Source organism: Ranitomeya variabilis, chromosome 4, assembly GCF_051348905.1.
Source record: "Ranitomeya variabilis isolate aRanVar5 chromosome 4, aRanVar5.hap1, whole genome shotgun sequence".
Taxonomy (NCBI): Eukaryota; Metazoa; Chordata; class Amphibia; order Anura; family Dendrobatidae; genus Ranitomeya; species Ranitomeya variabilis.
In genome coordinates this window covers 417,842,687-417,863,620 of record NC_135235.1, presented here as the reverse complement: position 1 = coordinate 417,863,620, position 20,934 = coordinate 417,842,687, and the positions used below count along the sequence as shown (strand labels likewise).

At 42.7% G+C, this 20,934-nt stretch overlaps 1 protein-coding gene across 3 annotated transcripts; it reads left to right on the top strand.

The window, feature by feature from the left end:
• The first annotated feature begins 3,704 nt into the window (after positions 1-3,704).
• LOC143765064 (uncharacterized) lies at positions 3,705-20,473 on the top strand. 3 transcript variants are annotated; one of them, XM_077251344.1, is made up of 6 exons: positions 3,717-3,938; positions 6,093-6,207; positions 7,281-7,462; positions 13,133-13,506; positions 15,150-15,271; positions 15,823-20,473. In XM_077251344.1, the coding sequence occupies exons 2-5, from the start codon at positions 6,104-6,106 to the stop codon at positions 15,264-15,266; spliced, it is 777 nt and encodes a 258-aa protein (XP_077107459.1). In that variant the 5' UTR covers positions 3,717-3,938; positions 6,093-6,103; the 3' UTR covers positions 15,267-15,271; positions 15,823-20,473. The 3 variants fall into 3 exon arrangements, with proteins under 3 accessions (XP_077107462.1, XP_077107460.1, XP_077107459.1); XM_077251347.1 differs by having other exon boundaries at positions 3,705-3,938; positions 15,150-20,473; XM_077251345.1 differs by having other exon boundaries at positions 3,715-3,938; positions 7,284-7,462; positions 15,150-20,473.
• The last annotated feature ends 461 nt before the right edge of the window (positions 20,474-20,934 follow it).

Sequence of the window (20,934 nt, the reverse complement as noted above, 5' to 3'; positions counted from 1 at the left end):
GGAACATCGGAGCTGTAGACAGAGGTCTCTGTCAGGGGTGGGATCCTGACAGAGACATAGCAAGAGATAGAACGTTACGGAGCTGCGCCAGCACCTCATTGCGGCAGCATCCTAAGAAAGGACAAGAAGCGAAATATATTGTGGAGAAGTGAGAAACAAGATCACAGCACAAGGAGATAACACCAGGAGGAGTCTTGCCTTAAGACCGGCAACATCCTTCTGAGGCGCGTAGCCGGTGGCCGGAACACCGAGGGAGTAATTGGCTCTACGCATTACTTTGAACTACGGCAGGACAGTTAATTCCAAGTTGGCTGCCCAACCTTAATACCTAATGAAGACAACGGAGGCAAATTGTGGGAGAGGGGTGTCTCTAGGGTCCCTATAAAATAGCTCCAGGCCTACCCCGTCATACGGGTCGTCCTATCCATACCATCTGGGGGATGGAGAGAGAATATCAGAAACATACACGACAGTTGTGAGGACTATCCCGTGGTGCTCAGCAGGGAAGTACTACAACACACAGGCGCTAGTAGGAAGGCTACTGATTTCCACTTGCAAAGGGAACTCTGGATGTGCCTTCGGACCGGCCGGATTCAGCCAGCCTTGTTAGCAGTGCTCTGGATTGTGGACGCTGAAGTCTACAGTAAGCCTACTTTCACACTGGCGTTTTTTTCAATACATCGCAATGCGTCGTTTAGGGGAAAAAACGCATCCTGCAAAGTCTGCAGGATGTGTTTTTGCCCCATAGACTAACATTAGCGACGCTTTGCGACGCATTGACACACGTTGCAACCGTCGTGAGACGGTTGCGCCGTGTTGTGGCGGTCCGCCGGGAGCAAAAAACGTTACATGTAAAGTAACTCCGCCCCCACCTCCACGCACTTCCCCGCACCTCACAATGGGGCAGCGGATGTGCTGGAAAAATGCATCCGCTGCCCCCGTTGTGCGGCGCATTCACTGCTAGCGTCGGTAACCTCGGCCCGACGCACTGCGACGGGCCGAGCCCGACGCTAGTGTGAAAGAAGCCTAAAAGGTAAAGAGACTGCAACCCTGTGTCCTCGTTATTTACTGCGACCTACACCATCATTTACCTCACTGGGAAGCCCTGGGGACATACTTCACCTGTGGGAAGGTATTCCATCTAGCTGCCATAACATCACCCCAGCGGACCCCTAAGCAGCGTCGGTCACCCTGACCGAACACCACAGGTGGCGTCACGAACACTTGACAAACTACATCCTTTAATTGGGCGCCCCTTAGCAGGGCCACGGATCGGGCCACTGTGACATCCCCAGAACCGAGACAGAGGGACCCGGTACCGAGTACCCCACTGCCCTGCGCCTGGGGGCGATCCAATATACTCCCATGGCTTACAGTACCACCCATATGCTGATAACACTTATATCTATCTCTCCGTCCCAGAAATCACCTTTCTGCTGTGAAGAATCACAGAGTGTCTATCAGTTATATACTCATTCTTTTTATCACCCTTTCTAAAAAATTTTGTGGACAAAACTGAACTCATCATCTTACCTCCATCTCACTCAATTCCCCTACCAGACCTATCTATCACTATAAACAACTTCATGCTTTCCCCGTATCACAAGTCCACTGCCTCAAAATAACTCTTGACTCTGCTCTGTCTTTGAAATGACACGTCCAAGCCTAACCAACTCAAAAATATTTCTAGAATTTACTCCTTTTGCCGCACCTGCACTTTACCTAACTAACCCTGACCCGTCTGATTCAGAATGACTCATCACAGTTACCGGACGCAACACGCTTTTACCCTCGGGCTTCAAAACCCCCCCCACTTGTTGTTAGTTCGTATGACTGCGTGTTATCCGTTTACATGCATTATTATATAGATTACATTTACAGCTCTGTATTGATATTTTCTTTATTATCACTTTATATGTAAATTGTAAATTTTCAATAAAAATTTGTTTAAAAAAAAATATATTTCTAGAATTCATCCTTTCCTCAACCCTGAATCTACTAAAATGTTAGTCCATGCCCTCATCATCTCCTGCCTCAACTACTGCAATATCCTCCTCCGTGGTTTTATCTCTGCTGCCCAATTAATCCACCTCTCTCCTCACTCTACTCCTCCAACTCTTCCATTTGCAAATCCCTCATTGGCTTCCAATTCCCCAACAAATTCAGTTCAAACTACTAACAATGACTGGCAAAGCCATCCATAATGTTTCCTCCATATATCTCCAAACTATTCTCTCCATACCTCCCCACATGACTTCCTTCTCTCCAATACTCTATGTTCCTCACCCAATCACCTCCAAAATTTTACTAGAGCACCCCTATCCTCTGGAATTCTGTGCCTCAGCATGGTCCAATTGTCTCCCACATATGGAGCATTCAGATGCAACCTGAAATACATCTCTACAAGACTACAGCCTGCAATGACCCCACTGCCACCTCTACACCACCCAGACATGCAGCAAACCCCTAACCCAGTGTCTTCTTCCCCATTACCCTGTAATCCCACAGGGTCCTCTTCCCTCTGTTCCAGTCTGTCACTGTTAATTTGTTCATTCTAATTTATATCTGTATTTTTTATGTAACTCCTTTTCACATGTAACGCACCATGGAATAAATGGTGCTCTAAAAATAAATATTAATAATTGTGACCAGAGCATGCGCTCTCTATCTCTACATGTAGTGGTGACTCAATATATTATCTCCATTCATCGCTACCCCAGAATAGGAATGTTCAAGAAACAGCAAAACATAAGAGGCCGAGGAATTCTAGAAAACATGTCAGCATTAGAGATGTGCGAGTCGATTCACAGGACCCAGGCCATCGGCCATGTCTGTGATCTGCGGCTGCTGGACGGGAGCCCTGAGAACCACCTCTTACCTGATTGATTAGTGTTAGTAGTGCAGTGCGCCATAACTATAGCATCGTGCCGGGCTGACTAATGAAAAGACTAGCTGTGGCTGTCATCAGGTAATACGCGATTGTCAGGACCACAGACATCGGCTGCCTGCAAATCCATTACCGTCATCTCTAGCTGGATAAGGGTGCTTTCACATCGCATTCTCGCACCCATTTGGGGGCCCCGTTTATGTCTAAACTCTCCACAAAATGGGGCCATACACCATAATGGTGCCGGCAGAGTGACCGTGCGCTCTGCCGTGCATCATTTTCGGGCTTATACGCCTACTGGAGATGAACACCCAGAAGCAGTCTACTACGTCTGAGTGGCCGCCTCCAGTAGGCGTACACGCCCGAAAATGATGCACGGCAGAGCGCACGGTCACTCTGCCGACACCATTGTAGTCTATGGCCCCGTCGGTGCGTACGAACAAATTCCGTTTTGCGGTGCATTTACGTAAGCCCTGATGGGGCCACCAAACGGGTGCCAGAAAGCAACCTAATAAGATGATGGCTCATGATGCTGCATGTGGCGGACTGTTCAGGATAATACCTGAGGTAACATAACTTTATAATAAACCATATGTATCCCAGCTCTCCTAGCCGGACAGACGATGCTATATACCGGTAATAATGGCGTACTGTGAGCCATAACAGTGCTCAGCTGTATGTGGGCTCAGTACTGCACACAGGACACGGAGTACACAGTACACTTGAGTAATGGCGCCGTCACACATGATGACGCACCGAGCTCGCCACTTCCTCTTCATGTTTTCATAAACGAAACTTGGTAAATGTCTTTCGGCGTCCGCTCTTCGCTGGCTGAGAGGCTGGGGCACGTAGTGTGATAGAGAACACCGCCCTCTCGGCGCCATTTTGGGACAAGTCAGATACTGCGAAACTAACGAGGAGAGAGGTATCGGCGGAGGTCGTGTATACATATCGTGATATAGCTGGCTGGTTCTTCCAGGTATATCCCTTATGTATACACTACCTTCCGCAGACTAGAACTGAAGCCCCCGCTAGGAGCCCTCCTGATCAGGTGAGGAACGCTTTCGTATTCCTTCCTTCGATTACTAACACAAAGCGGCGTCGGTTACTAACACAAGGCGGATAGAGGCAGCCATCGCTGGGGGCCTCTGCCTCATATACCGGGGTGATTTAGGGGTAACGGGACTGGAACAGGGGGTTCAGGTGGGAGAACGCGTGTCGCCCCCTAGTGGACAAACCAGGAATCCTAATGGGAGGCACAGTCACAGAAGGGGCTTCATTGGAAAACTGCTGGGGGCTGTGAGGGAAAACTACCAGATACAACCCCAACATCTCTTCAGGGCCATTGCCTATTTTGGGACTTAATGGGTTTCTACATTTTTGATATGTCAGAAGTTTTATTAACCCTCTTAAAGTGATTTGACCTGATTTCATATCTATATATATATCTATCTATCTATCTATCTATCTATCTATCTATCGCTCTCAATAGAGATATCTCTATCTCGATTTTTTATTTTTTTTTTTCTATTTTTTCCTCACCTCTGTTTTTCTGTTGTCGGCAGCTATTAATAGACAGCTTCCCACCTTACAGAATTGTAATAATCAAATGTCTATAGTGTGATTTTTTTTTTTTTTTTTTTTCCCCTCACGCTGAATACAGCTGAGAAACAATACACAGATCTGCACGGCCTCATTGAATGACATTGGTGCAAGTGAAGTCCGATAGGTTTTTTTTTTTCATTACCACATTGCACTCGACCGATGTATACACTCACACGGTGAATTCCACACCAAGAAAAAAATAATGCCAGAAGTCCTTCTTGTTTGTGCTGCTCTTTTTTTAAAAAAGGAAATGGATAAAATGGTATATCATTGTGGGACACGTACCGATTTTTGACCAACAGGAACTCCAGCTCGTTAAACCGAAAGTAAACCCTCATAGACAATAACTTGTATAGATAAAATGGGAAAACCTTCAAACCGTAGGATTGCCACTTGTTCCTGAGTAGATCTGATTTTGCTCACAGTACATTTTTTTTGCTTCCTTGATCAGTTTCAACTAGATGATTACTTGACCACTTATAGCTCAGAAGTATATGTTAAATATATATTTTTCCACATTCAGGCTGTATGTGCGCACTTTCAGAATTGCCACTGAAATTTCCTTGGCAATTCCGCAACTCCCTGCCGCGGGAAATACGCATGCGGAATTGGCATGCGTATTCTCTCTAAACACTAGCATTTTCCAAGCGATCTGTAGCCTCGCTTGGAAAACTGATTGACAGGTTGGTCACACTTGTCCAACATAGTGTTTCACAAATGTGACCAACTTTTTACTATTGATGCTGCCTATGCAGCATCAATAGTAAAAAGATATAATGTTAAGAATAATAATTTAAAAAAATCGTGATATTCTCAAAGAATGAGCATGCTGCGTATCTTTCCACAATGCGATTCCGCCGCGGAAAAATAAGCAGCATTTAGCACTGTGTTGCGGAATCCCATTCAATGGGTTGTGTTGTGTATGTGTTTTCGCTGCGAAAAAACGTAAAAACGCATACAATCTGCAACGTGTGCGCATAGCCTTAGTGAGCAAAAAAAGTATCAGTTTCAAATGGGAGATAAAAGGATGGCTAATTTAAAGGATTATTTTTCCATAGACTTCAAAGTAAAAAAAAAAAAAACAGATCCAACTGAAATCAGTTTTTTTAAGAACAAAGAAAGTTGTCTTCACAACTTTTTTGCCAACAGATTGCTGCTGGATCCGATCTAGTGGATGATTACTGGACGTGACCATGGCCTTACATTGATCACGGCTTCTAGAATAGAATCTAGTTTGCTTTCAAAGCTGCAAAACTGAATTTGTTTGATTTGTTGCTCCCCTTGGGGGTAGGCTTCTGGCAGGGCTTGTCTGCCTATATATGACTGATCCAAGCACACATGTTTGTGGGGACAAGAGTCTAAGGTATAAGCTCCATGAAAGCAATGTCTATTACTTAGATCATATTGGAAAATCGGCCGAAGGCTGTCAGTGTCCTGCGACACTTATAAAGACATAGTCTCCTGCCAAATAAACCAGGATGGGGCAGGTTTCACTGTTGCTGGTCTGGTTTTCTGTTTCCCTAACCTAGTTAGTTTCTAATCTGCCTCCCTTCATCAGAATAACAGTAGAAATATGAATAATTATTATTTTTTTAAACAGAATTGGACTGAATGCATTGCTTTACTGTGATTGTGGATAAATACAACATGTTGCTCTGCAGTGACCACATAGAGCACTCTTCTTCATCCGATCAGAATTCCAAAGATGTAGACAAGTAAGTGCATTATAACTGCTTCATACATGGATAGTTTGCTTCAGAAGTTCTGTGATTGCATATGGTGGAGCAGTATTGCATGCATTTTCATCTTTATACAGGTGCTTTCAAGAATATAGTCACTGTGTGGTCATGTTCAGACATGGCAGGTTTGTGGTGCAAGATGCTGCTCTGCTAATCCACTTGAGAATATGATACAAATAGATGAGGTTTACTAGCTATATGTAGCTGGAAAATTCAGCATGCAGATTTTCTCCACATTTCACCATTTACAAAGCTTATTCTGATAGCCACAGCACAATATCTAATGCAAATTCTGCACCTAATGCATGCAGGCTTTGCAGCAGATGCATTGCACACTTCCATGGAGATCCTTGATGCTACTATTACACCACTAATCAACTTTGCTTAAAGGGGTTATTCATGGCTATTTAATTTTTAACTAGGGGCTTAAGAACTAAGAGGTAGCCAGTTGCTAATTACCTGCCTGATGTGCCTGGTGCCGATCTCTTCTGGCAATGAGTGGTCACAGACCGCTTCTGCCGGCGATTCAGCGGCTTCTGGTGAGGTGCCCATACTTATGCACCTGTCAAATTTTGTTTGAATGCAGATTGCACATTTTCTGTTAGTACAATAAACCTCATTTCAAGGCAGAAACATTACTGTAAGTGAGTCAATTTGCAGGGCAGAGGTCTAGAGGCCATGTTTGTATTCATTGTCCGCCTGTAAACTGCATTCTATCTGCTGGAATCCCTGGTACCTCTTCTGATTAGTAGGCCCTGCGTGATGTCCTGCCTGTCACACCCCAGCAACGACGAAACGCCAGCCCTGCAAATCGGGAGAGGTCACAGGGCTCCCATCCAGCGGCCGCTGACTACTGAGGTGGCTTCTGGTCCAGGCTCCTATGAATCTCTGTGCCCATCTCTAGTACAAAATTACATTTTCCTAAATGTATATCTTCAAAGCAAACCTACCGTAACTGTGATTGCAGCTTTGGGTGAAAATAAAATGACATATATTTGTACATCTATGTATGTATGTGTAGATTGATATATGTATATTACTTTCCATAGAAGAAATGGATTTCACAAGTCTTCTTACAGCCTCACAAATGGAAACAAAACAGGAAGAGCACGCTCTAATTCTGAAGATCCTTCATCTATCCAGGAGTTATCTTCTCCAGACATGATAGAAAAAGAGTTCAACCAGTTTCACTTCAAAGGAAAAGAACTCATTCAGATTCTGGAAAAAGATCGTAAGTATTGCGAATGATGCAAGTGCTAGCCTCTCAGACAAGCATGGGTGGAAGTAATGCCTTTATAGGTGTCTATGACGCTTGTAAATGCATTTTAACTTTTTAAAATCCGTTTCACCCGTACATCAACCCATGAAGCTGGTGTCCGAGCAGGCTATGAGAACAAATGCGCGGAGCTGTACATGAGCCTTTTTTGCAGAATGTAAAGCCTTGTGCCCCACCCCTCCTCGTTCTTAGCAATCAGAGGTGCTCACGGTGAGCAGCTCTGCCACTGAATGCTGGGAGTCTTCTGTCTTTATAGATTTATTACCAAGAGTACTACAGAGCTAGTGATACACACAGGATATGCTGGGAGATCAACAGATCTGTCAAATGGATGCCAATCAGGGGTGATCAGTGAGGGAGCGGGTTGCTAAAACTGCAGAATGAGGTTGCTACACATACTGGAAAACCAGTTGTTATTTTTTCCATGTGCTTAGCTTTTTTTATTTTGTCACCACGTTTCGAGAACCGTAACATTTTTATTTCTCTATGAATTGGACTGAGGGCTTGTTTTTTTGCATGGAGAGCTTATTTTTAGTGTTACCAGTTATGTAAATATGCTTTGATTGCTTATTACATTTTATTTTATTAAGGGAGGTGACCAAAAAAAGCAACTCTGGATTTCAGATTTTTTTTTTTTTTCTTTATTTGCTTTTACTGATCGGATTCATTTAATATTTTAATAGATTGGAGTTTTATGAACACTGCAATAACAAGTGTTTTTTTTTTTTAACGGGGTAAAAGGGGTGACTTAAGCTTATATTTTTAAAAACTTGTTTCTTTATTTTTTTTTACACTTTGTTAGTTAGCCCTCTTACGGGACTTGAACCTTTGATCGTTTGATCACTTGTACTACATACAGCAATAGCACAGTATTGCTGTATACAGTGAAAATCTTGGTCTCCCATGGAGCACAACTTACAGCTGAACGTCACGAGGACTTAGGCCTCTTTCACACTTCCGTCGTTTAGGGGCCGTCGCAGTGCGTCGTTCTGTGGAAAAAAAAAAACGCATCCTGCAAAGTTGCCCGCAGGATGCGTTTTTTGCACATAGACTTGTATTACCGACGCATCGCAACTTATGGACACACGTTCCATACGTCGTGCACTGGATGCGTCGGTATTTGGCAGACCGTCGTAACAAAAAAACATTCAAGGGAACGTTTTTTCGTACGTTGTGTCCTGCATTTTTTTAATGCGCAGGCGCGGCCGGAACTCCACCCCCTCCTCCCTGGGACTTTACAGTGGGCACGTTGAAACACTGCGTCCGCTGCTCACGTTGTGCAAAAAATTGCCAATGTCCGTCGGTACGTTGCGCCGACGCTTAGCGACGGCCGCATACCGACGGAGGTGTGAAAGAAGCCTATGATAACATTAACGATGGTCTTCAGCAGACCCATGGCCGTCATAGTGACTCATTGGCTCCCTGCGATTTGCGTTGTAGGGGACCGATGAGTCAGTGCGCACAGGTATTGGCACACGTCCTATTGAAATGTTGATCTCAGAGAGGCATTTAACAGGTACCTCTTACCATGAAAATGCAGTCCCAGTTTGCAGGCACCATGTTATAGAGTAGTGGCAGCTGAGTAGATTGATATATAATTGTGAGAAAAGACTCGGTAAGGCTACGTTCACATTTGCGTTGTGCGCCGCAGCGTCGGCACCGCAACGCAAACAAAAACGCATGCACAACGCTGCGTTTTGCGCCGCATGCGTCCTTTTTTTAATTGATTTTGGACGCAGCAAAAATGCAACTTGCTGCGTCCTCTGCGCCCGGACGCGGGCGGCGCAAAACGCAAGTGCGACGCATGTCCATGCGCCCCCATGTTAAATATAGGGGCGCATGACGCATGCGGCGACGCTGCGGCGCCCGACGCTGCGGCCCAGACCGCAAATGTGAACGTAGACTAACACTTGTTCTATTCATTGAAACCTTTGTTCTCTCTGGGATTTTTGGTCCAGTGGGTGTTCGTCAGAAAGCAGTCAGTGACTTAGTTTTCTTTATAAAATTATACATATACACTATGTTCCAAATTATTATGCAAATTACATTTTTATCAGATTTTCCTAAATGGTTGGTGCAAATGAGTCAGTCTAATAAAAGTCATCACCCGTTAGATTATACATCAAATTTTATTGAAGAAACCTCCCAATGATAACAGTATAATCTCCTAAATGAATAAAAACTCAAAATGCACTGTTCCAAATTATTATGCACAGTAGAATTTCTAAACATTTGATATGTTTTAAAGAACTGAAAATGCTCATTTGTGGAATTTGCAACATTAGGAGGTCACATTCACTGAGCAAAAAAGCTATTTAACGCCAAAACATCCCAACAGGCCAAGTTACATGTTAACATAGGAGCCCTTCATTGATATCACCTTCACAATTCTTGCATCCATTGAACTTGTGAGTTTTTGAAGAGTTTCTGCTTGTATTTCTTTGCATGAAGTCAGAATAGCCTCCCAGAGCTGCTGTTTGGATGTGAACTGCCTCCCACCCTCATAGATCTTTTGCTTGATGATCCTCTAAGGTTCTCTATAGGGTTGAGGTCAAGGGAAGATGGTGGCCACACCATGATTTTATCTCCTTTTATGCCCATAGCAGCCAATGACTCAGAGGTATTCTTTGCAGCATGAGATGGGGCATTGTCAGCATGAAGATGATTTTGCTCCTGAAGGCACGTTTCTGTTTTTTAGACCATAGAAGAAAGTTGTCAGTCAGAAACTTTATATACTTTGCAGAGGTCATTTTCACACCTTCAGGAACCTTAAAGGGCCTTACCAGCTGTTTCCCATGATTCCGGCCCAAAACATGACTCCTCCACCTCCTCGCTGACGTTGCAGCCTTGTTGGGACATGGTGGCCATCCACCAACCATCCACTACTCCATCCATCTGGACCATCCAGGGTTGCTCACCGCTTATCAGTAAACAAGACTGTTTGGAAATTAGTCTTCATGTATGTGTGGGCCCAATGCAACCATTTCTGCTTGTGAACACTGTTTAAGGGTGGCTGAATAGTAGGTTTATGCACCACAGCAAGCCTTTGAAGGAGCCTACACCTTGAGGTTCGAGGGTCTCCAGAGGCACCAGCAGCTTCAAATATCTGTTTGCTGCTTTGTAATGGCTTTTTAGCAGCTGCTCTCTTAATCCGATGAACTTGCCTGGCAGAAATCTTCCTCATTATGCCTTTATCAGCACAAACACATTTGTGCTCAGATACAGCCACAAATCTCGTTAACAGTACGATGATCACGCTTATGTTTTTGGAAAATTTCTAATGTTTTCATCCCTTCACCAAGGCATTGCACTATTTGATGCTTTTCAGCAGCAGAGAGATCCTTTTTCTTTCCCATGTTACTTGAAAACTGTGACCTGCTTAATAATGTGGAACATCATTTTTAAGTAGTTTTCCTTTAATTAGAATCACCTGGAAAACCAATTATCACATGTGTTTAACCCCTTCATGACCGTGGGATTTTCCGTTTTCGTTTTTCACTCCCCTCCTTCCCAGAGCCATAACTTTTTTATTTTTCCGTCAATTTGGCCATGTGAGGGCTTATTTTTTGCGGGACGAGTTGTACTTTTGAACGACATCATTGGTTTTACCATGTCGTGTACTAGAAAACGGGAAAAAAATTCCAAGTGCGGTGAAATTGCAAAAAAAGTGCAATCCCACGCTTGTTTTTTGCTTGGCTTTTTTGCTAGGTTCACTAAATGCTAAAACTGACTTGCCATTATGATTCTCCAGGTCATTACGAGTTCATAGACACCTAACATGACTAGGTTATTTTTTACCTAAGTGGTGAAAAAAATTTCCAAACTTTGCTAAAAAAAAAAAAAATTGCGCCATTTTCCGATACTCGTAGCGTCTCCATTTTTCATGATCTGGGGTCGGTTGGAGGCTTATTTTTTGCGTGCCGAGCTGGCGTTTTTAATGATAGCATTTTGGTGCAGATACGTTCTTTTGATCGCCCGTTATTGCATTTTAATGCAATGTCGCGGCGACCAAAAAAACGTAATTCTGGCGTTTCGATTTTTTTTCTCGTTACGCCGTTTAGCGATCAGGTTAATGCTTTTTTTTTATTGATCGGGCGATTCTGAACGCGGCGATACCAAATATGTGTAGGTTTAATTTTTTTTTTATTGATTTATTTTGATTGGGGTGAAAGGGGGGTGATTTAAACTTTTTATGTTTTTTTTTATTTTTTTCACATTTTTTTTAAGTTTTTTTTTTTACTTTTGCCATGCTTCAATAGCCTCCATGGGAGGCTAGAAGCAGGCACAGCGCGATCGGCTCTGCTATGTAGCAGCGATCATAAGATCGCTGCTACACAGCAGAATTGCAGGTGTGCTGTGAGCGCCGACCACAGGGTGGCGCTCACAGCTGCCGAGGATCAGTAACCATAGAGGTCTCAAGGACCTCTATGGTTACCATTCAGAAGCATCGCCGACCTCTGATCATGTGACGGGGGGTCGGCGATGACGTCATATCCGTCCCCCCGGCCGGATGCGGTAGTTAAATGCCGCTGTCTGCATTTGACAGCGGCATTTAACTAGTTAATAGGCGCGGGCAGATCGCGATTCTGCCCGCGCCTATTGCGGGCACATGTCAGCTGTTCAAAACAGCTGACATGTCCCGGCTTTGATGTGGGCTCACCGCCGGAGCCAGCATCAAAGCAGGGGACCTGATGTCGGACGTACTATCCCGTCCGACGTCAGGAAGGGGTTAAGATTGATTTCAGAGATCCATTGAGCCCTGAGACACAATACCATCCACGAGTTTATTTGAAAAACAAAACAATTAAATCTTTGACACTTAAATCCAATTTGCATAATAATTTGGAGCACAGTGTAGAGAAAAATGTCACACAGATGGGATCACCCACTGGACCGAAAATCCCAGAAAGAGCAGAATATGGAATCTTTTGTCACCAAACGGATTGTCTAGTCAGTTCCCACTGCTCTATAACATGATGCCTTCAGATTGGACTATATTTTCATGGTGGCTTGCTAATTATTGGGGGCTCAAGCGACATGTTCGAGTACCTGCAAGTTTTGCATCTGTTACACAGCCACAAGACACGTGAGGATTGCCCATATACATCAGGCACCCCCCCCATTTTTTGTGGCCGTCTTAACAGCTATGAAATATGCGGGGACTCTTAACATGTCGCTCGAGCACCCACAATACTCTGTGCATACCCAAGCACCCTAGGAAACTTGAGTAACAAGCACTTGTTCTAATCACTACCACTCCATTCATTCTGTGTGGGGTTGCCAGGAAAAGCAGAGTACAGTGCTTGGCAGTGCCATTTGGAAAGAATGGAGCACAGGTCGCACGTGCACACTGCTGCCTCATTTTAATAGAATAAAAGTTCCTGTTTGCTCGTTGCTGCAGGTCCCTGTAGCCGGACCCCACTGATCAAGTTTTCATTTACAGCACTCACTGGACAGCCCTTTAGGTATTTGTTCATGCTTATGGCATTGTTATATTATGACCAACGGCCTCTGATGTAATGGTGGACTTGGCCTAATTATCTGATTTCCCTTTTTCAGCATTCTGTAGTTATTCACCATAATGAAGTCTTTTTTAACATTCTGATTGCAAAATCTGTTTAACAGCAAAGAACCTTGAAGCCGTCTCAAGATTTGTGCAGAACCATAAGGGCACGTCAATAAAATGGGAGAACAGCGACTGTTGCCTGCGGTTATGTGATCTTGGTGGCACTATTTACATGGGGCAGAAGTTTATGCAAGAAAGCTGGGAAGAGTGTTATCTCGCCAAACCAACCAAAATGCAGGTCTTTGGCACATTGGAAAACATTCAGGTCATGCTTCCCAGTGTACAGTGGATCATACTTGTGGGAGAGGATGGATGGATATATGCTTATGGGGAAGAAGAGCTACATTTAGTTGCAAAAAGCTTACAAGAATTTGTAGAAAATGGCATATCTAACATTTATTCAACATTTGTGGATTCTGATGCCAGTGATGAGGTAAGATGTCATTCTGATATTTCTTCTTGTCTACTTTCTAATCCTCTTCGTCTTCCCTCCAAATTGCATTTTGACTCTTCAAGTCTGAGATCAGCCCTAAGCTTGGTACCTGATTAAAGCGAACCTGTCAGCAGGTTTGGCCGATACGAGTTACAGCCACCACCTTTCAGGGCTTATCTACAGCATTCTATAATGCTGTAGATAAGCCCCCGATGTGACCTGCAATACTGCAGTACTGCACTGCAGTACTTTACTCTGCCCTCAACAGGGCTGATAAGTATGCCTGCGCAGGAGCGCAATGCTGGGGAGCCATGAAGCAAGCAGGAGGGCGGCATCGCAAGAGGATTGGAGGCACTGGACCAAGACCTGTGAAACCCATCGGACAGGACTGCCCGGCAGGTGAGTATAATAAGTTACGGTATTTTTCATCTCTATCAGATCGGGGGCTTATCTACAGCATTATAGAATGCTGTAGATAAGCCCTGAAAGGCGGTGGCCGTAACTCGTATTGGCCAAATCTGGTGGCAGGTTCACTTTTAAATTTATTAATTTCCAAAACCATTATTATAATAATTGGTGGTGGAAATCCAAGGGGTTTGATTTCTACTGATCTTAGTGATGACGTATCCTAACAATGGACTTTGTTATTGGAAAACCTCTTTACAGGTTGTCCCATTAACACATTTATTGCTTATCCACCGGATAAACCGTAAATGTATGATTGCTTGGACATCGACATACCCAAATGATGGGGGTATCTTTAGTGAGCAAGAGTGTTCTCCATTGCTATTTACAGTTGCTATGCAGTTCATGGAGCAGTGATTGCACATGCTCACTAACACTTTATAAAGGAGACTTTGTAATTGGTGGGGGTTTGAATCTGTCAATCCCAGCCATCATACATTGATTACCTCTACTTTGGATAGGTGTTTATGCTACAAGCCCTTTAGTGTGAATATATGAATGTTATATAAATATTAGTACATTCTGTGCTTGTTTAGTAAAGTGGAGCTATATAAATCTCTATGGACCTCAAATTATTTTGGCTTCACTCAGCAGCTTGTTATTGGACTTACTGAGCTAAATTGACAGCATTTAATACCTAATGGTGCAATCCGATGTGCTTTATCTTGCTGCCACATTTTTCATAGGAGATGTATGTATATCAGATCTTGTGTATTACTTTAAATGAGTTGTCCACTACTCAACCAATCCCTTTTCAATTACTGTGTTCGCTCCAAGTACAATTGCAGCTATACTCCTGGCCAGCACCATTCTTGCAGTGTCCACGTTGTCTTTCCCGGGACTCACGTGACATTATGCCACGTGAGTCTTACAGCTAATTGGCGGCCGCTTCACTCCCCCACCTACTCCGGAGTTAACGGTCATCCAGAGAGAATCAGCTGCAGCTGCTTTCTTCCTCCAGATGTCAGATTTGCCTGAAGGGGGAGAGAGTGAAACTGCTGCAGAGCTTGCGTAGCATAATGTCATGTGAGCCCCGGGAGAGCCAATGTCAACACTGCTGGGACCGATCCAGAGATGAGGATTGGTGTTGTTTTTCGTTGGGGTAACATTGGGATTGTCTGAGAAGTGGACACTCCTTTTAAGGGTTTTGTTAAATTGTTTCCATTATTATATTGCAGGAAGGTGAACCTCTGCACCAAGATGAAGAAATCCTGAAAATCCGACAAAGAACAAAGGATTTTGTAAACAAAAGTGCAAACGAGTTTGACGATTTCCTGAGTTTTATATCCTCATAAGAGCATTAGTATAACAATTTTCAGATTAATGTTGTGACTCCTGTTAGTCACTAAATAAATTCATTTACCTCCACATATTAGCTATATGAAACACCAGAGAACAAAAAAGAGTTTTGTATAAATAGTGAAAAAAACTATATTTATACAAATACAAACAATTTAAAAACAAACAAAGTAATGAAAGTGCTATAATCAAAGGCACCAGATGTAAGTGGCACTCAGTACAATAATAAATACATCATTGTATCAGTACAAAAATCAAATAACTCCGGTGAGAACAACACCCTCCTTTTAGAATCCCAAAAGACACAACCTTCATACTTGTAAATAAAGGTCCTTGTGATGCAATCAATCGCTTGTAGTGACCTAAGGCAGTGCTTGTATAAAAGTCCACCAGTTCTATAAGGCGTTCAACCGTAACATATGCCTGACCTGGTGGGCCTAAGAACAGATACAACAAGAGAGAATGTTTCACCTGACACTGAAGAGCCCACTGCATGCACCCTGACGCGCGTTTCGCCGCTGTCAGCCTTGCTTTCTCAAGGGCATAAGAGCAGTAGCAATAAATCAGAAGAACCTGTTTTCTGCAGTAAAGGCTGCAGTTATGTCCTGCTCATTGAGACAAATGTGGTCTGGGTGAACATGACCGTTATGTTACCACATTTATGAACAAAACCACACTTTGCTGTAGAACATGAAATGAATACATGTTTCTGTGTACCTAGCTCATGCAACATTAAATCGAAAGCCCTGCAGATTATTTGCTTTTAAACTTTCTAGAATCTTCTGCTAGTGTAGGAAACCAAGCACATAAACAAAGGGTGCTCATAGCGCAATATTGACTTGAAGGATATGAAAACGACTAGTGTGGGTGCAATACTAACCTTGCTAAGTTGTGCATGGAATAGGCACAACGCTGAACACCTGGGAACTGCACCTCCCAGCAAGTGTAAGGCTACTTTGATCCCTGCTGCAAACAGATCCAGAAAATAATCAAAATTTAAATTGGCTGAAGAAAAACCAGCATGGAGATGGATGCTGATTAGATGGTAACATCTAAAAAATTATTGGTTTATACTTAAAACTTTTTTTTTTTTTAATTTGAAGAATTGACCATTTTTGAGACATATAACTTTTAGGCAGCATAAAGTCTGCTTGCTGGTTTTTCTGCTGCCACTTTAACGTCCTGATAATTTGTCTCCCTCAGTAATCAGTACAGTGGCCAAGTATGTACCACAAGGAGATGCCAGAGATTTAAGAGCCAAAAATTTGTACAATTAGAAATTTATGTTCCTTTAATGTAGCAATAATGCTAAAGCTGGCCATAGACATTAAATGGCTGTAGTTGGACAGCTATATCTCCCATACACAAGATCACTTGGCTCTCCATCAGCTTTTCTGTGTTCTGTATGCCAGAATGTCAGTTTATCTTCTCTCCGAACAATAGGAATATGAGATTCAATTCCAGCATCACCAATACAATCTCTGAAAAGACATTTAGGAGGCACTTTTGCACATTAGTTGGTTAGTGGAAATTCGATTCTGCCAATGCGCGGTAAGCATTTAATGTCAGCTCCTGATGGTGTATATCTATCCTGCTACAGAATAGAAGAACCATTATAACAAGACAGATATACACCATCCGGAGGTGTCACCAGTGTAAGAAGCAGATCTATTTGAGCAACTGGTCAGAGATGCTTTCTCGTGCCACTGTGAAACTATTGCTCTACTAATGTGCTAACCCATAATTTGTCTGAAAGCTAAACAGAAATGTTGTCCCTTTTGAGAAGAACTAACACAGGAAGGATTCCAGGGAAGGATCATACCCAGGCACACAAGATTTTTTGCAGAAATTGCAACTGAAATTTAATTCTGGGGGAGGGGCGGTCCCAGCTGTTGTGTACAATAGCAGTAACACAGATTGTCTTTGGGTCCCTTTACATGGACTGACTGGACTGTGCCCAACAATATGTAAACTTCCTGAATGGCAGTCGTTTAGAGAGAATCTGTCAATGAGTTTTTGCTACCTCTTCTCAGAGCAGCCTGATGTAGGCAAAAAGAATCTGAATCCAATGGTGTCACTTAGATTACAGCTGTTCTGATGAAGTTTTTAGATTTGACAATAAAGCAGAGCTGAGGAAGCTAACCCGCCCACACCATGCCCTGTATATACAGTGTCCATAGACGGTGAGCTGCCTATCACAGGACGGGGGGTGTCAGACTAGCATGCATGCAGCTGCTGTGTCCCAGCAATAAAAAGCTGATGCTAAAACAACCATTGCAAGCAAACAAATTCATGGAGCTTGCATGGCATTGCTGAAATCTGTGTTTTAACCCCTACAGCATAGTCTTCTGCATAAATAGCAAAAACCTGCTGACAGATTCCCTTTAAATACCTGTATAGACAGGTAAACAATGCGCACTAAGAGATCTGTAATAAATCGCTCAGTGCACACAGACTGACATGGTTCTCGCCAGTGCAAATTCTGTTTATAGAAGAGAATGCACTGCTGTTTTGGGTTTTTTTTCCCCTGCAAAAGATAAACCAGCTATTTGCCCCTTCATCAAGTGATTGGCAGCCAGTTTACACTGCAGGACAATTGCAAAATGAGTCTTTTTAATACCGTTTGTTCATGATTATCTTGCAGTGCACATGCAGCTTTAGGGCTCGCCTCCCACTTGCGATTAAGTCGGACTAATGCAATCCGGTTAAAAATCAGATGCATTCGTGCCAATTTAATTGAATATTTCTGTTCTGAATTGTGTTTTTTTTTTTTTTTTTTTTTGTGCCCTGCTCCGTGTAAGTCTATGGGTGCGTGTGAAACATTGCATTGCACTCGGGCATCACGCGAGTGCAGAGCGATTCCCACGGACGCCAGCAGCAGAGGAGATGGAGAAATTAATTTCTCCGTCTCCTCCGCAGTTGAGCTCTGATTCTCTCGTGCCATAGGATCGGAGCACTGACAGTAGGCTCCCGCTCGCAGCAGAGCAGGAGCCGAGGGTCATTAGCATATGGTATCTGATGCTCTTGCATCGGACGTGATACGCTAATGCGACTCCTGCCTTAATTAGACATTCTAGTTTACTCTCGTGTAGAGATGGGGGTGACAATCACTCTGAGTGTCACTAAACTGCATCCAGAGTAGTTGTTACCTTTTTATTTATTTTTTTCCTTCAGCTTCCAGGCATGTTGCCTACAGTTCACCTGCTCACGGTGCAGTGTTTATAGCAGTTCAAGGTAGAGCACAGTCAGACAGCCGTATAAATCGGACCGAGATGGTAAGGCCGTGCATGGCTTACTGACCTGATTGTGACTGCTTCATGTGTTTCTATTCAGATGTCAAGCACAGGTCGGGATAGCCGCTGGCCAGTCAGTGCACTGCGTTCTAATCTTGCTCCGATTTATATGGCCGTCTGACAGCATCACTAGAATTGCTTTATTAGTGGAAAAGGAGAGGGTTTTGTTTTTTTTATATGTAACTTTTTTTTTTCCTTTTGCAAAATGAAGCAGTAGGTGGAACTACTGCTACTCCATGTATTCCCCGTAGGTGTTGAATGGAGTGCAGGTAGGGCAAGATCCCTGCTGCTTAATTCTTGCAGAAATAAAATTTTCCCATAGAGTATATATAAAAAAAAAAACAAAAAAAAAACCTTCTCTGCTCAGCCGATTGTTTCCAAGCAGTCAGACCCCATTGACCAAAATTGTAAAACCCATCGTTTGGAAAGGTGGTGACTTGTTTTCACTGGACAACCTCTTTTAAAGGCTGATTTCCCAAATACCAACACAAATTTGGTGTAACTGTAGGCGTTTACTAGATCTAGATCTCTGAATCTTCATGTTAAATAGGTGGATAACACAGAGTTTGCATACAATTATATTTTATATCGCTTACATAGTCTGCAGCGCTTTACAGCTCAGATGTTGCCTGCAAAACTAAACTCCGAGTAACAAAATATTGAACAATTGAAACAAGTGAAATCATGATCCTGCTCACAAGAGTTTACAATCTCGGAGAATAGGGATGATAGAAAATGTTAAGTGCTTGTTTTGCTTCCGGTCCTGTTTTGTAATGTACTTAAGTAGTTTAGCTATCTTCTCTCACTAGCAAATATCTATAATATGCTTGGATCTGTTAAGAACTCATCCCATATTCCTGTAACAGGACGTGTGCACCTCCATTAATATTAAGACTGTTTGCTAAGTGCAGGGGCAGAGTTTATAAATGCTGTCATTAGAATTTTGGACTGTGGAAGATGCAAGGCCAATAACGCTACCCCAGACTTTTTGTCAATATTTTAATATGTGCAAAGATTGTAGATCTGTCAGATGAGCATTGTATACACGTCTTCATTGTTTCATAAATGTACTTTCTATAGACAACTAAAAGCACTTTCTAAGGGGACACTCCACTAGCTAATGACAACAGACTTGTTAAACCATTACTCCCATCTTTAATGTTCATTGTGGTGGTGCGCACTTATCCACCATGTCTGATGCATTGCCATTCTGGAAGGCATGGAAAAGTCAAGAAGCTGGTGTTAGTCGTTGTGGGCTTCTGTAACAGGGAGTCTTTACCTTTTTTAGTGGAATAAACACATAGGGAGAAGGGTGATCATATAAAATGTACTGTCTCTGCCTACTCATGATTCAGACAAGTATTTTCTGGAGTGACGTTTCACTGGTGAATGTCCCCTGAGTGCAGTTTGTTTTGTCGACAGCTCTTTACATGTCTGCAGTATATGGCTAGTGGCTGTGTCAATTCCTCCACTTATATGTATACAGTGTCCATATGTATATTCATTTACAGTAGTAATGTACCATACAGACAGTGCTGTAAATACCATTGTATGAGGTGAAGAGCAGGATTGTTTCTCTATTCGTCATCTGATACATAAATGTTGCAGTTAGTATATTATCAGTTTTGGATTATTCTAGCTGTATTAGCTTGTGGTATAAATGTTTTTCCTTTCATTGTTATATATCGTAACTATACCTTGATTCATGCTCAAAGAACTGTACGGTATGTTTGCTCATAGGAAGGCCCTTTCCAAGTGCTGTAGGTTTTTCCTCGAGCTGTTTGTAGTGGGGAGGGTATTTCTTAATGATTGTGTAATTAGTTTTCTAAAAATGTAGCTGATGCACATCCATATCTATTTTTATATTTAACAAAAATCTAAATAATTGCCTAATAAACAATTAAATCCGGTTTTGTTTTGTTTTTCATTCCCATGCATAAACTTTTTCACATGTGCAATAAGTCAGAAATGTGTACAACACATTAATACATGACGTTTGGCGAACTTTCATATGTACTAAAAGAAGAATGTGAAACTGCTGTCTTAATATTTTTTTTTTAACATTCAACTCCAGATGTGACTTGTCCTTGGATTGTAGACGTATGCATAGACTTTTTTTTTTTCCCAAGAGGTTCAATTTACAGCAATGAATCGATATACAAACTTCTAAAAAATGGAGTGTCTTCCTCTTGCAGATCTGGAAAAATGTGTGATGGGAAATGGTGCAAACAAAATATCTGCCTGGAAGATATTTCCAAGATCTAACTATTGGAATGGTGGAAGGTCGGTATTAATGGCTTTACTGAAGTTCCAAATCTACTTTAAGGAAAAATATGTAGATAAAGCAGATGGATCACCTGTTAAAAGAACA

Excerpts from the sequence above, each read along its gene's own strand:
- LOC143765064 (XM_077251347.1), top strand. The coding sequence starts at position 6,104 with ATGCATTGCTTTACTGTGATTGTGGATAAATACAACATGTTGCTCTGC. Across the intron at positions 6,208-7,280 it reads AATTCCAAAGATGTAGACAA|AAGAAATGGATTTCACAAGT; the intron begins GTAAGTGCATTA and ends TACTTTCCATAG. Across the intron at positions 7,463-13,132 it reads TCAGATTCTGGAAAAAGATC|CAAAGAACCTTGAAGCCGTC; the intron begins GTAAGTATTGCG and ends TCTGTTTAACAG.